This window comes from Argopecten irradians, chromosome 2 (genome assembly GCF_041381155.1).
Source record: "Argopecten irradians isolate NY chromosome 2, Ai_NY, whole genome shotgun sequence".
Lineage (NCBI taxonomy): Eukaryota > Metazoa > Mollusca > Bivalvia > Pectinida > Pectinidae > Argopecten > Argopecten irradians.
In genome coordinates this window covers 26,985,817-27,002,939 of record NC_091135.1, presented here as the reverse complement: position 1 = coordinate 27,002,939, position 17,123 = coordinate 26,985,817, and the positions used below count along the sequence as shown (strand labels likewise).

Genomic DNA, 17,123 nt, shown 5'->3' with positions numbered 1-17,123 from the left:
CAAAAGGAAGGCTAATACACATTGGTCAAAAGGAAGGCTAATACACATTGGTCAAAAGGAAGGCTAATACACATGAAAGCCCCGCAAATAAGTTCAAAACAGTAGATAGCCAAAATGTTACATCCGCAAATGTATATATAACAGCGGTTTGATGTAATAACATTGTTTACTTAATCGGCACCCGAGATCAATGTAAAATGGACGAAACAAAATAAAAGGAAACTCATCTACTATATCTCTCATGTTTACAATTTTATCTCTCTTCTGATGACAGGGTGATATCTCCTTATTCCTTTATTTAATCAATAAAACAAATTAACTTAATAAACTAGTTACATTTGTTTCTTTTCATTTTCAATCGGTTTACACAAATAAAATTGCACACATTGGTCAATGACTTTCTATCGGGTGTTGGTATAAAAAGGGGACTCAGTAACTTTTGATAATATGTCTTAGATTGAAGTATGAATAATTCTCTGTTCTAATATCTTATACGCAACGTGAAAAGATAATGAAGATTCAAATGTCCGTCTGCCTTAATTTCAGCCAATTTCTGAAAACTTTGAATTTTCTACATCAAATCAGAGGGTCCTAACTCAGAGTATATCAAATAATAACGTGTAGTTTTCTTTACCTTACGGACACTTTCTACATTTCAGACGCATAACTAAGTATACTGTTAACATGGGAATCAACTACAAAGAAAAACGTTTTTCTATTCAATCAATGATTTCTTAAAAATAAGAATAATGAAAATAAAGCTTTCCTTCCCTGGTCTTCTATTTGATTCCGTGTTTTTAAAGATTTTTTCAAAGTAAATTTTCCTTTCAAAGTAAAATTACTGAGCGAATTTGAGATCCAATTTTGTCCTATTGTTACTGCAAATATTACTGAATATATTTTCATTATGCAACAATTTTCATTTTATCCTTGGATAAAGCTAATTACTTTGCGAGCTGAATATTCGACGTGAAAGGTAATCCGTCACGACTAAGGTTTAATATTTTTGTATTGTATGGGTAGTGAATAGAAAATTGGGTTTAAAAAAACGCGTGTGGTTAATTATCTGTAGTGTAAGGCAAACAAATGAGGCAACGTGGGTATGTGAGCGTCAGACCTGTCCAATCGAGCTCGCTGGAATGCGGTCGTTTGGCTATATCAACTATAATCGGGACAATCCAATACGTTTCTCTTACGTACATAGAAACACAAAAGACCGACGATCGAATATATCTCTATTGGTCACGTGTAATTTGCGTTATTAGCCATTTTACATTTCACCCGATAAGAAGGACGGAAACCGACGCGGATTTCACACTTAGGAATCTCTCGAAGAGGCATGTAAGTACTGATTACAGGTAAGTCTCATCTGAAAATTCAATACACTTGTATATGTATATGTGTATATATGTATTCGTATAAACTGATCAAACTCGTTTATTAAAACCATTTATCATTATTTTTCTTCTTGAATACTGTACCATACCAAGTCCAGTTGAAATTTGTTATTTATATACATCGATATTAATCAATTTTGAGATACCAATGCATATAATAAAGAATTTTATGAGATTGATTAAGGGAAAAAATTGACCGAGGAAGAAGTTCGTCGATAAATTTTCTTAGGTCAATATAATCATATATTAACCGAAACAAAAATGCTTCATTTGTTTTATTATGTTTTGACAAATCATGTAGCATACATAGTAATAGATGTTCAACGACTAAAATATCAAATGGAACGGAATAGCATAACTATGTAAGATGATTACTGCAAAAATTCTTCTCTGGTGAACATAAATTAAAGCGAATAGTCGGGCAAGTGACTGTAAAATCGGTAAAAATGGTATTAATATATCCGGTATAATTTCTTATGAGTTAGAAAAATAAAACTTTCCGTCAAAATCGCTGTACATGCGAAGAAAATAATAATATCTATGGGAATCCTAAAAGTCCTCCCGACCGGCTATGAGTGCAGTTCAACCTTAACGCATGCGCAACATCCACCACTCTCCGTAGTAAACAAAACATGGCTACCGTAGTTTTGAACCAAAAGGTTTCCGCCAAAACAACCAACTGACTCACCTAAAATGCGAAAGGCAAGGCAACGGAGCAGCGACAATCCCAGCAAATGACTCGGGAAACATTACGACGCATGGAGAGTGTTAATACAACTTGTTATAGTGAAGAGAACAGTTCAAACGAGCACGCGGCTCCGGACCGCTACTGTACATGTACGTACCTAGGCCTACTACCCGATACTCCCTGCTCAGCTGATAGTGAGTGAGTCTTCGTATTTTGATCATTATGTAAATAGTCCCTAGCAGTATTTTTTTCATAAATGAGTGGTCACATATGGTCACATGTTTCATACCTGTTCCCCAATCGCGTAAAACGTAACCCTGGGGTAAATAGCGGTTCTTTCGTGGGGCCTCTTTAGGGGTAATGAATGCCCTGTATATTTATAAAATGTACCGTTGTAATGCATGTACAGTTAGAATGTAACCGCTAGTGCATTATCAAGCTAAGATTTGTTTCAATTAATCTATAATATTATGCTACCGGTCAATTCATACAGTTCTGATGTATATATTTATAGATTTTTAATTTGTAAATTTTTGTTCTGTACATGTTCTGGTAGTGTTATACACATACATTGTATATAGGATTTACATTGTAGGTTAATTGGTAAAATTGTATTGTATATGTTCTGATATACACATATACATATGTACATGTAGGTTTTAGCTTGTTCTTTAGATATATTTGGAGGACACATACAGTATTATTTCTGGTCATAATAATAAATAGTGTTTGTATATTTATTACAACTGTACCTGGTTCATGTGTATATGACAAACTTTACAGAGTTGAAATGTACTGCAGCCATGTATCATTTATAATTATTCTGAATTTTTGTTGGAACTATAGATAATGAATTTTGTATCTTTTTTGAAACAATATTTGATTCTATCAAATGCATCAGTGACACATTCACAACTTATAAAATGTTTTCTCTAAAATAAAAAAAAAACTGTAGAATGAATCTACATTTATTCATTTATATATATTTGAAATTGATCATTTCAATTTTTGTCATATTCAACAGATATAAAAAATTGTTGGTTCTTTTTTCCAGGCACCATGCATGCATAGTGACATGAATATAGAAAGTTCATCCCTTGGACCTGTATACAAGTGTATGTATATATAATTATACATATACATACAATTAGCATCATATGAAGACTGAAAGTAAACTTTTCCAATATGGACCTAGAAGATCATGAACAGAACATTTAAACAGTATTCATTTATTAAATGTTCCTTTCAACTGTAATCATTAAATAAAATTATGATGCAATACTTTTTCATTGTTTAACTTTGTAGAAATATTTGTTTATATTAGTCCTCTAGATCCAGTGATTATAATTCTTGCATCCATATGCCGGCCCATTTGTTTGTCAGGGCTTGTGAGATAGCTTTTCAATTACTTTTAAAATATAAGGATTTTTTTTTACATATAGCAATATAGATACCATTGTCTTAGGATTTCTAAATTCTACTTTACAAGAGAGTAGACTCAACATATAAATAAAACCATAAAACTAGCAAGTTATCTGAAATGTTAAAAATCTTTTTGTCTGAACCAAATTTCACATTTATTGTCTATGTGTAACTTGTACATAGACCATTTATGTATTAATACTGTAGTAACAGTGATTACAAACACATAGACTAAAATGTAGTATGTAGTACTATGTACATCTGTCTTTGATTTGAGTTCTAAACAAAAAAAGTGGTACCTATTGGGAAGTTGTGACTTGGGCGGAGGGTGAAATACAGAAGAAATAGCTACACATGGAAAAAAGAAAGATCTACAGTACCATATGGATTCAAAGTTGCTCCAAAATCAATGAGACTAAAATAACCAAAAAAAGCCGTGTAAACCCCAAATATGCAATGACCAGATCAATGATAAAGCACCCTTCCACTTCCAGTTATCTGTAGCTATTTCTTCTATATTTCAACCCCCCACTCAAGTTACAACTTCCCATCCTCATGATTCTTCTGTCTTTTAGCCCCCCCCCACCCCCACCCCCCAACACACACATACCTGATTGATTGTCATGTTATTTCAGGTTCCTATTCAGGTATTATTCCTAAAAACCAAAAAGGGTATACACACTGTGTACTCTCAAAGGAGGGGAACCACTTCATTCAAAAATGGAATTTACAATTTCATCTTAATTTTGAAATTTTCAATTTAATTATTAATTACTGGACTATTAAAACAGTATAGAACCCCTCGGCTACAGGCAAAGTACTGTGGTACACATTTCTCTTAATTAATTACTTTTCTTCAACTCAATCATCTTTTTCTCCAGAGCACAAAAAAGAACAGGAAACAACAGAAAAGGAAAGTAACATACATGTAGGCCTATATGTTTTCTGGAAATATATATGATGTGTTAATTCTCACAGCATAGGCCTACATGAATGTGAAGAATTAAATATTATCAATGTTTGAGAGAATTTCCTAGTTGTAATTCTATAGCAGCTACATGGAATGTACGTTTACATATATACATTGTACGATACATATACATCATAAAAGTTTCTTTCCTTCCAGCTGGACATTCATGTCATCTCTCTCCAGAACTCAAATATTGTTTACAAAAAAAAAAAAAAAAAACAACCAGAGACATAGATAATTTAATTAAATCTCTGCAAAAAACTACACGAATAATTGAACACATATATTGTACTTGTAAAATATCTATGTATGAGCTAATTTATTTTCACATCTTTGACAGCTACATGCATGGACGTTCTATGGAACGTTTTTCGTGTGGTTTTAAATGGGAAATTATGTTACGATTATTTGTATTTAACCTTCATGATTCGGTTCATGTAAAATACGACGAATGCGATGCTGCAATAATTGCCCCTTGCCGGGGCCCCATCTCTGCATCGGCCGAATATTTGTGTCGATTTCCATGTACAAGATGCTTTTATCGAAAAATGATTACAAAGCATTGTCATTAATGTAAGAATACTTCATTTGCATCAAATGTATCATCTCAAAACAACAATTTGCATACCGCATTAGTGGTTTATCACACGAAACGAAACCGACACGACTGAGAAACTCATGTCCATGTTGACATTTCCACGCAGCCTCGTTTTCAAAGAGTTTGGCGAATTTATATTTAGAACTGTGCTAAATTTACACGGGGCTTCCCCAAAATTTCAATGGTCAAAACTGGACACCGTAAGCAGAACTTGACCATCATTATGGTATACAATGACTTTTGGAAGGCCAAAGAACGCATTTAGACTGGTTTCCTTTGCCCGACTATTCACTTTAACAGTTTATAAATTAAACAATAAATATTGAACAGTGTACATTTATAGTTATGTCTAAATACAAGCAAAAATGTACGTGGTTATAATACTATAATACGAGGGTTTCAAGATTCCAAACGACTTGAGTAAAGTACAATTTACCGTCGATTAATCCCACCATCCGGTGATTATGACGTCATCATTTGGGGTGAGTTTGATGACGTCATAATCATCAGTTTAGACCATTTGCATTTCTCAGTGATGTAAGCGGCATATTTTGTAATGACGTAAGGAACACCTGACAAAAACGGCACTTCCTGACACATTTGTTACCGATGTCAACACGACGAAACGCGTTGTTTTTGGTGTAAATATCGGCGTGACAACTCATGATAAGATAGGCCTAATAAGTGCTTGAATAAGGTATTTTTATACTATTTTTTTATTTCTGAAACAGTCACAGATGAAATATAAGGGTAACTCGTCGCTTCAATGCAATGTTATATTTACACACTCTGATCATCCATTTGTCAGCTGTTTGTACGGAACCCAGATTGAAAAATGTTAAAAATCCTCAATTTTCCATATGAATTATGAAACCTGATTATACTGACAGTTTATATATGAAAGATTATTGAGAAATAATTGTGGACCAATCTCTGCGTCTGTAGTTACCGCCATTGAAATAAAAATAATAAATCCATTGGTCAAAAGTACATGTACAACACGTACACTTGTAGGCCCCCCTACATTACGGGAGGCAATGTACATGTATACATATGCACATTAAAATTATACATAATATACATGTCCGGTATATTTAATACCTATTTAATACCAGAAACATTAAGTACATGTTTTGACAACACAGTCAATTTAAATACATTGTATGATGAACATTTCTTTGCAAATAGAAACGGATTGCTAATGCACTAGGTCTACTTTAGTCAGTATAAGTAAAGTGTACTAAGTTTGCTCTGGTGAGTTACACATGAGTTTCACATTAAGGGAATACTCTGTAGAATGAGAGGGAGTATTACTTAAGCAGATATTTAAAGAAATCTACTTTTCTTCCTTTCATTTTATGAAACATTACCGGTAAATATTTATACATGTACCCTGTATATAGAATGTATGTACATGTAAATATACATGAATCTTATTTGGTTTACTTGGGACAATTATGATGACACTTCAAATGTTTTTAAGAAGTGAAATCAGTCTTCTGGTTGTCTATTTGATGATCCATTCAAATGTTTCTTGTGAGCAGCAATGAAAAAGAAAACCACAATTATACAAATTGGAGAGGATAAAGCTTTTTCTTGACAGCCATAGGCCAATGTCTAATATCTATGAGTCAATAATATTTATTGAATTTGAAATACTGATGGATTTATTTGAGACTAAATATTCAATTTCATTAACAAACCAAATAATATACTGTATATTCAGTTTTCTCCATGTAAATCTGTAAACAAACATTAGGCAAAATACATGTAATGATCAATCCCTTCCTTTTTGGATTTTGATAAGAAAGCAATAGAGTATGATCAAAGCTTTAATATGCTAACATTGAAACAAACAGTCATTCTAGTGACATTCAGGCTTTTCATTTATTTAATATTTTGTGCAATTTCATACTCTCTTTTCAAAGATTTTCAGATTTAACAGAGATTAACAATAAGATGTCAGAACTTGACTTTTGATATCATTGCAGCTGTTTGATAAAATAGTTACCACTAAATCTTAAGATTGCAAAGCAGTCAACATATAACAAAATTTATTTGTGAATAGCATACTGTATTTATTAAATGAGGTAAAAAAGATAGAATTTAACTCTAATATTTAAACAGTGCAATAAAACAAGAATAACTCCAGACTTTTTTTGTATATACACATGTTACATGTATATACTTTACATTAAATCAGATCTTCACCTGTATAAGGTTTGAATGTCTTGTTACCTGTTCCCATCCGAAGAAACACAAATGCATCATCACTATTCTTTTTATTGTAATAAAATGATTGTATGTTTTTGGATGGTCCAGGTCCAGATCAGTGAACCTTAACTGAGGTGGTAGATGTATTAAGTTCAGCCTCTTACTAGCCATGTATATTTCCCCTTCTACTACAGAACAATGCCATATTCATAACATGGGAGACTGCATCCTTGATACTCCAGAGGTTATTTTCACTGTCATTATATCCACTAGAAACTGTTGAACACTTAAAGCTGAATGGAAAATTATGAAAAGAAATTTAAATGATATTTCATTAATCTCAAATTATATTTTTGCATCTAGAGAATATTGAAGAAACTCTTGTGTTTGCAGGTCAGACTGTGAGTGCTTTTTGTACTGCAGTGCTGCACTGTGCAAAATTGAAAACTTTGAGCAAATAAAATTATTAGAATTTCTTATGTGTGTTAAATCTATTTATTGATAATTAATTCTCAAGAAGAGAATAAAGGTAATGGCAGTAATTTTACCATTATAAAAACTGAATAAAAACCCCACTATCAATGGTTGCATGTTCAATATTGTTCTCGAAAGCATGTGTGCCACTTCATAGAAATCTGTTATTAGTTATCTTAAATTATCTTAATATGAAACATATTTTGTAACACCATATTTTAATCTAAGTTTACAAAATTAAATGATCCTGCAGAGGTGTATCCTCAATACTCAGGGGTTACTACCTACTGACATTATATCAACCCTTAGGCTATGGCATAGCAAAAATGAAGGCAACAGAAGACACAGGTAATTTGATCCTTTGATGATCTTGTACATCAAAATAATCTAATAATGGTACACTGTGGTTGACTGTGGCTTTGAAGTTGGACATCGCTCACTCTCTGAAATCTAAAAGGATTTCTCTGCAGACCTGTGATTGGCCAGTTTTATTCTCATGAACTGCCTCCTGTTTATAATGGGATAGTTCAGGGGTGGATAGGATGTCCGTGTCTTAAACCCTGGAGTATCGAGGGTGGCAGAGTGTAACTTTCAATAATACCTTTAAAAGATTCATATACATTTGTATAGACTGTCCATATTATTCTTTTGAAAGAAACCCTGAACATTGCATTTCTGTTTAAAGACTGTTCAGTTATTACTGTATACACATCTGATGCAAGGGAACTACATAAAGACAATTATCACTATCACTATCAGTGTCAATGGACACTGTTTCCATTTCTTGGGTAGGAAAGGGACAAGGAGCTGGAATCCGGGACATTTCGACTGACTCAAATGAAGGGAATACAGGCTACATGTAGCTCATAAAGTTTGGAATACAAATAAAACAACAAAGTGCTGTCATAACTTGTATTTTTCACTTTAAACACATTTTAATAAAAATACTGGATTACATTTGTAGTGTATCTACAATGCATTTGTATAAAATTTCTCTCTTTCCATAAGTTATGATGTCCATTCTTTTAATCCAGTCCTTTCCTCATATGCATGTATGTCCTTTTGATTTAAGAACTGCTATCACATCAAAGTTTTCCATGATTAGCTCCCTGTAATTAAAAATAAGCATGTGATTAATTGTTACACTTTGACTAAGGTAATATGTCATTTATTGACAGAAGATCATTTGTCATTTAATACAAATGATCTTTAGTTCTGTAGTATACATGTAAATATAATATTGTTATTGATAAAAAACTGGACTTGACAATCTACACAAAATATTAAACTTTAAAAGCTTTAACTTGTCTTATACTCTTGCAGGTGCTTTTATGTTTCATCTGTAACAATATAAAATATTTCTGTCACAATTACATGATAATTGTTTGAACCTAAATGATAATCAGATGATTTCTAAGAAATAGTTAATGATTTAATAAATACAAATTTGACAGTATAGGCTTGCCTACATGCATAATTTACTTCATTTATCATATTTCAAGTCATTTGTGAAACAGCAAACTTTTTCCTATATCTGGTTATAAACGTCTATGCTTGACGCCTCCGCCATGTTAGCACTAAATACATGTAAATGTATACAGTACAGTAACTTACATGTACATTATATTACGTTTCTTCGTCACTGGTTCTGTATAGCATTCTTCGGATGTGGTCTTACTCAATTCCTTTCAAGTCCTAAAAGCTGAACATGTTGCTGACAAAGGCTTAGTGTAGTTATTCGATGAACCATCAGACAACATGCATGCTGCAGACGTATCAGCTGTACATTGACCTGTTGAACGTGCGATTGTTTACATTGCCAACACTAGTTTTTTTCGCCCGTATAAGAATATCCATGCATAATCTGCATCAATCTTCATATATTTTACACTAAGGAAAATATGTAATATCACGCTTTACATAAAATCCAAATTCTTCAAGCGATTGTCGCTTCGTAAGTTGTCCAAACGACAGTGCTTCGCCATTTTGACAACAGCTGTCAGGCACGCGATTTTGTCAGGTGTTCCTTACGTCATTACAAATTTGCCGCTTATATCATTGAGAAATGCTATTGTAGTTTACCCACGTCGTTTTGGGATCTCGAACCCCCCCCCCCCCCCCCCCCCCCCCAAACCACCTGCGAGACGTTGATGAACATTCATGAATTATTTATGAATAATAAAATTCATGAATATTCTTCAATTATTCATGAATAATTTCATGCGATTCATGAACTTAAAACTTCATGAATATTTTAGGGGGAAATTCATGAACATTCATGAATCCTTTCATTCATAAATTGAACGTTCATGAATCGCTTTTATTCGTGAAATCATGAACATTTATGAACAATCAATCCATTGAATATTTCAAGAATATTCATGAACTTAAAACCATCAAGAATATTCATGAATGTTTATACGTGATAATTAATGAGTTATTCATGAGCTACAACTCGCAGCAGTATTCAAAACAATTCATGAATATTCATGAACTGGAACAATTCATGAATATTCCTTAACTTGAGTCATGTTCATGAAGTTTATTGAATGAGAATTGGGATCAGCGGCATCTGAATTTCCATATATTAATATATAACATCAGAAGGGTCTAACATGAAATCACCAACAGTTTACTGTGTTCGTTATATTTTCATACTGCCACAGATAAGTGCTAACAAAATCTGTTTCAGTGATACGTAGCAATCAATTTCATTATACATTCCAAGTAAATTAGTATATGTCCAAAATAAACCTATAGTTGTAAAGCATAATAGTTTATATGGGCAATTTAATCCAATAGCATTTGATAAAATTTCACAAACCAATATTTATGCATAATCAGTGTGCAACAATTTCATGTTGAAAAATAACTGCAGATAAATCAAAACTTACTGAAAGTATTCATCTGTGCTTAAAGAAATCCAAGAATGGAATAATCCGTTCACTAATGTGCCAAAAATTCCATTTAAAGATGAATATTTCTCCTTCCACGTGCCAGCAGATAAAGCAGCCATTTTGGATTGTGACTGCTTTGGCGGGAAACATATATATAAGTCATGTAACTCATGTTGTCATATGACAAGTCATGTGACTTCAATGAATATTCACTAAAATACATCAAAATGAATGAAATAGCATGTCAAGAATCATTTATGAAGTTTTATGCATAACTGATATTCATTAAAATTCTTAAAGATGCTCCACCGCTGACAAATGGTATTTTTTCACTATCAAAAACAGGAGCAGACGATTTAGTATTTTTCTTCTGTTACAAAAGTTACTTGCTCTACACCATTACCACCATTGAAAAGTTTGAGCTTATAATTTTACTTCAAGTTAAAAATATGAAAAATAATTGATTGCATCCCGAAAAAAATCCGTACCACTATATCCTATATGAAATGAAGTACCGATTGAACATGCACCAAAGGCGAAAAAATTATTTTACATTATTTTTTGTGTTAATTAGGCATATATATACACGATTAAACACAAATTTTTGTTCGAATGATGAATATCATTTATGCTCTGTCTGCGTTGGAGCATCTTTAAGAATGAATGAAACATTTTCATTCATTTTGAAGAATTTTAATGAATATTACATACATAATTTAAAACTTCATGGATAATTCTTGACAAATTGATCATGAACAATCATGAATGTTTCATGGATTCATAAAACTTCATGAAGAGTTCATGAGAGTCACTTGATGAATATTCATGAACTTCTTTCATGAACCACAGTCTGCTGATATATTCTTTAAAGTTCATGAACTATTCATGAATATTCATGATGTCATTAATACCATCTCGCAGGGACCGTATTGTGTGTTTGGTCGATGATCGGATGTCGGGACCGAAGGATGAAATGGGATAAGTTACACAGTTTGTAATAGCTCTTTATTGCTGGTCTATAGATATAGAGACAATTCTGATTTATCCATCACATCATCCTGATCAAAGTCACGTCACCAGGGCTCGAATTTTACATTTTTTGCCACTTGCCAAAAATAGCAAGTGCCATAAATTTTTACTTGCTAAAATATATTTTTTACTTATAATTAATATCCGTATTCAAATTACAGTTATGTTATATATAAAATCCTTTATTTTTGCATGATGATGTGAGGTGTATAAGAACATAATAAATATCAACAACATTACTGTAAGAACTGGGTCCCCATATTTTCCATTACAAGAATTTTTCACAATCATTATGCCATTTTTACAGTTGTCCCTGATAAAAACCACTTGCATAAATAAGCAAGTGCATATTTTTGTTCACTCGCTACTCTGGTATATCTACTTGCAAAAAAAACCAATTAAAACAACCTGAAATTCGAGCCCTGGTTACAATACTGCGATAAGATTTTGTGACCACGGTTTAGGATTTAATACCCCGTTTAAAACAGGGGTTTTTGTATGCCTATATATCACAGGGACCTGGCACGAAAAAAATTAACCAATAGTATTACATATATGTATTATAGTATCAAGGGTATGAACTCGGCGGTCGAGAAAAACGGACCTATTTTCTTGAAACCGTGATTATTTTAATAAATGGGTTCTATACCATCAAGTCATAACTTCGTCAATACTTGGCCAATTTTGTTCATCAAGCACTCCATGGAAAGATAAATTATTTCTCTTTAAGGTAAGATATCTGTCAATGTTGTATAGAACCCATTTGTTAAAATAATCACGGTTTCAAGAAAATAGGTCCGTTTTTCTCGACCGCCGAGTTCATACCCTTGATACTATAATACATATATGTATCACAGGTGTCTGGGGTTAGAAATTAGATATACTGATATCTGTGTGTATTTCGGCCCATTATATAATACTATTGCATAATAATTAATTCCTAACCCCAGACACCTCTGTGTGTAATTCGGCCCATTATATAATACTATTGCATAATAATTAATTCCTAACCCCAGACACCTGTGATATGCTGTGATATGTATACTATTGGTTATTTTTTTTCGTGCCAGGTCCCTGTGCTATATATCACTTCTTATTTGTACTTGAACATAACTTAGTTGATGTAAAGTGTCTATGCATCTGTCCTAACCTAAGACAATGCTGTTGACTCGTAGGTTTTTATGCCTTGTATTTGTAAATTTTGGCAAAATATGCAAATAATTGTACATTTCATTTCTGTAAGTCCACAGGGTGCAGTATATATTTCTTTCATCAAATAACCATGCCATTATGTTTACTAGTGTTTACAGCATGTAGTAGGAGCACTGGTTTGACCGGATTCGACTTTACAAACCCATGAACATGGAGTCCTTTTTGACCGTGTCAGGAAAATAGCGGTTGTAGATAATAGCATACAAATATAACATGTATGTAACATTCTTATTGAATCTTATTAATCTTTACCTTTAAAGAAAAATCTTTAATTTAAAAGTTTAAATGCATTTTGCCCCAAGTACAGTAGTTAAATATTTTTTCTTAAAAATAACCTTCGTTTCATATTCAGTGTTCATAAAAGTATATAATAGACATTTTTGAGATAATTGACATGCCTTCTTATATATACGATCTTATATGAGTGTTGATTTCATATAAGGTTTCATGAAACGAGTCTAAGAAGTTTTTATTTTTGCGAGCCTTGGCGTCACAATGAATTTTCTAGCCAATGAAAATCGCTCCAGGTCATAGTATTCTAGTGACATACGCAAAAGTATAACACGGGCGAAATCACTGGATATCAGGCGGATTATGTGATAAATGTTTAGGGTGTTGTGGCCAATGTAGAGACCGCAGAACCAAATTAATTCCCCATAGACATCAATGTTAATTTTCCCACTGTTCGGTTAAATGAAGTTTTCAAGCCTGGTGTTCTATCACTAATTTTAATAAGGTTTTTCCTCACACAATAGTGAATATTTCTTTGAAGGACAATCATTTTGCTAAACTTTTAGGTTGGGGATAACATCGAAAATATCCACTAAACGTATACTAAACGATTTAGTAGATTTGCACTATTGATTATCTCCCTCTGAAAAACAGACTTGAAAGATATATAAAATTTCTTTATATCATCCTGTATTTCCCAACTCACGCATTACAATAGTGGAACTGATACAACCTAAAAACCATCCATCCAACAGGTTCAAAACAAAGGAAATCCTGCCCAAAACGGAAATTCAGGGAAATGCTTTTGGTTTGATTCTGCGCTCCAAAATACGATAAACGACGCCAGAGGAGTTTGATGACAAAAGGCATGTGCTTTAAAATTAAAAACAAACAAGCTATAGGCTCTAAGATTAATCTAAAATGTTAAAGTATTAAGAAAAATATGTACACTGTAATAGGTGTTGACATTCTAGCTAGATCTTTATTTTTACTGAATATCTGTTATTATATATTTGAACATAATTTCACAGAATTGTTACTTTCTAATGCAATTAAATTGTACGTGGATTTTAAAATTCTATATAGTCCAGTAAAAATACGAAAAATAGAGGCCTAACCTCCAAATAATTACAACAAAATTCAAGGGGAGGTAACTCAGGTTTAACACAGACAGACACACCATAACGCACACCTTACACACAATTATAATCTAAACATGAGGATATAGTTATCATAATATCAATATATATATCATATTAAATATGTATATATGAGATATAACATTTTTATGGGATAATATACAGTTAGGTGGATTGACCAAAAGTCCATGTGCATTATTGCACAGGTCATAACCATCCAAACTGTTATTGTTTGAATTACACATAATTAATTATCTTAATTTAGAAATATAATAATATGATAACTTATTAACTGTTGGAAGGAATCACAAACTAAATAAATGTAAATCAGTGTATTAACCCAGAAACACAGCAATACTGCCCAACTAGTTTCCAACTATTTCAAGGATTTTACAAAAGTCTATGAATAAGTCCAAAGGTCAATATAAAGTCTTATTATAGCTTCTAAAGATTAAAAGGTTCAGACTTTCCTATGAATATATGAATATCTTTAAGTATTTGTCTATTAGTGTTTATACCACAATCAGGACATCCTTATAGAAATGTGTGAATACTGATATGATTATGTGTATTAGTGTAGAAATATGAAATGGTGTGAATAGTAAGACAAATTTTAGGTTAGTACAAATAAGTTGAAATAATATATAAGCATAAGTAGATTTATATGTACACATGTTTCTGATGTAAGTACCATCATTGTAGATTATAATTGCGAAAATGTTTATTTTAGCCACCAATACATTTAATGAGCGTTGTATCAAATATAGAGTTTACCTTTTATGCCCGATTTAGGAAACTACTTTTCTCTAAAATCATACCTTCATATCTTTTCAGAATGCCAGGAATGAAGTTAAGATCATGGTTTATACTCGCGATCGTTTGTTCTCTCTGTATATTGATGGTGATAACACTATATTCAAAACCTGACATTAACTCCAGGAAATTCAAGGTTAAAGCTGTACAACGTTTGATCTCTATGGTGTCAGTGACAAGAAATTTCGAATCTGTAAACGCCTCCATGTCCAAGATTATACTTTCGTTCGGCCACAGCAGGTGGATTCAAGAGTGGGTAGGGCAAAGATGGGGAACATCCAATGTGTTTCAGTCGTGTCCATCGTCTAAAGATTGTATCCTTGCCAATGACAAATCCTTGGTCAATCAGTCAGATGCTGTGATATATTATTGGACAGACATATGTAATGCAGACTTGAGCGAAAAACAAGGTCGAGTTTGGATTTTATTTGACTTCGAATCGCCAGATTACTTTGGAAGGTATTCAAGAAAATCCTGTTGGCGAAATGACGTTGTGAATTGGACGTTTACATACAGAAGAGATGCAGACTTTACATTAGTTCATGGCAAGTTTGTTCCGGGTCATACTGGCTATAACGTGAGTGATTATTACCAATTATTGCGGGGGAAAACAAAACCAGCTGTAGGCGTTATAAGTCATTGTAAAGCACCTTCAGAAAGGGACGACTTTGTTCGCAAACTTCGGAAATACGACGTGGACATCGATATCATCGGCAAATGTGGCAATCTCACATGTGGTAACCCGAAAACGAAATGGAAGGGAGTTTGGAATGTGACGGGTGGTCATGAAGATCACTGCTTTGATGTTTTAGACCATAAGTATAAATTTTATCTATCTTTGGAAAACGCATTATGTGACGATTACGTCACAGAAAAGTCACTACATCTCGTATTACGCCGACAGATCGTGCCGTTGATCAGGGATGGTGCAAATCGATCACTATATCATCCACCACATTCGTATTTAGACACAAAAGACTTCAAAAGCGTAGAGTCACTTGCAAAACGCCTTAAATATCTATCAAATAATTTTGATGAGTACTTGAAGTATTTTGAATGGAGGAAAAATTATTCTATTAAAACTATAAGTGATGTGTTACAATCCGTGTACTGTGAAATGTGTCACAGGATGCATCACCAGGACCGTTATAAACGTCTCTATAGAAATACACACGACTTTTTAACTAAATCACACGACAAAAACGACAAACGTATATGTAAACATAATACAAAAGTTTAGAAAATCACACTCTGTATCTGACCGGATTCAGCTCAAACTCAGCCGAATTCAATCCTCGTCTTTGATTAACTAACTCAATACTGTTCCAAAACAGCGTTATACATATACATTGGCGATAGCTCTAATTGACTTAAAGCAATCACATATATAGGCATCACTACACTCATTCGTTAATTCTACAGTGAAACTATCCGGTTACGTTAGCAGCTGTCACTGGACTTGATGCGCGACTCTAACTTTGAAAGGAAGTCCAATACATATTGGTCAAAAGGAAGGCTAATACACATTGGTCAAAAGGAAGGCTAATACACATTGGTCAAAAGGAAGTCCAATACATATTGGTCAAAAGGAAGGCTAATACACATTGGTCAAAAGCGAGAGAAAAGAGTTCACCATAAAACCTTATATGTCACTACGAAAACTGAAGTAAAATAAATACACATGAAATGAATGAACATGTATTGCTTTTTAATATGCACTAATTTAATACCTCGCGAAATTTATCAAACATGATTTTACATACATATAATAAATTTTAGTTTATGTTTTCAATGACTACTCAGATAATTCGAAAAAATAAAGCCCCGCAAATAAGTTCAAAACAGTAGATCGCCAAGATGGTTACAAACCGCAAATGTTTACAGTGGTTTGATGTAATAACATTGTTTACTTAGTCGGCACCTGAGATCAATGTAAAATGGACGAATTAAACGCCGTTCATTAATTAGTGTCATTCGCCAAAAGCAGTTGTTATCGTAATATTTCCTATCTGTGTATTGTCCGATATGTGGTATGATAT

At 32.9% G+C, this 17,123-nt stretch overlaps 1 protein-coding gene and 1 long non-coding RNA gene across 2 annotated transcripts; one reads left to right on the top strand and one right to left on the bottom strand.

Annotated features, from left to right (window-relative positions):
• Positions 1–1,210: 1,210 nt before the first annotated feature.
• LOC138316943 (alpha-(1,3)-fucosyltransferase C-like) lies at positions 1,211–16,813 on the top strand. Its single transcript, XM_069258582.1, has 2 exons — positions 1,211–1,358; positions 15,106–16,813. Exon 2 carries the CDS (start codon positions 15,107–15,109, stop codon positions 16,322–16,324), a length of 1,218 nt encoding a protein of 405 aa, XP_069114683.1. The 5' UTR covers positions 1,211–1,358; position 15,106; the 3' UTR covers positions 16,325–16,813.
• On the bottom strand, positions 8,662–9,822 carry LOC138314987 (uncharacterized). Its single transcript, XR_011207445.1, has 2 exons — positions 9,378–9,822; positions 8,662–8,872 (listed from the first exon to the last, which is right to left on the bottom strand). It is a non-coding gene; the product is annotated as an uncharacterized lncRNA (long non-coding RNA).
• Positions 16,814–17,123: the final 310 nt, after the last annotated feature.

What these genes read in the sequence shown, in the direction of transcription:
- LOC138316943 (XM_069258582.1), top strand. Translation starts at nt 15,107, where the DNA reads ATGCCAGGAATGAAGTTAAGATCATGGTTTATACTCGCGATCGTTTGT.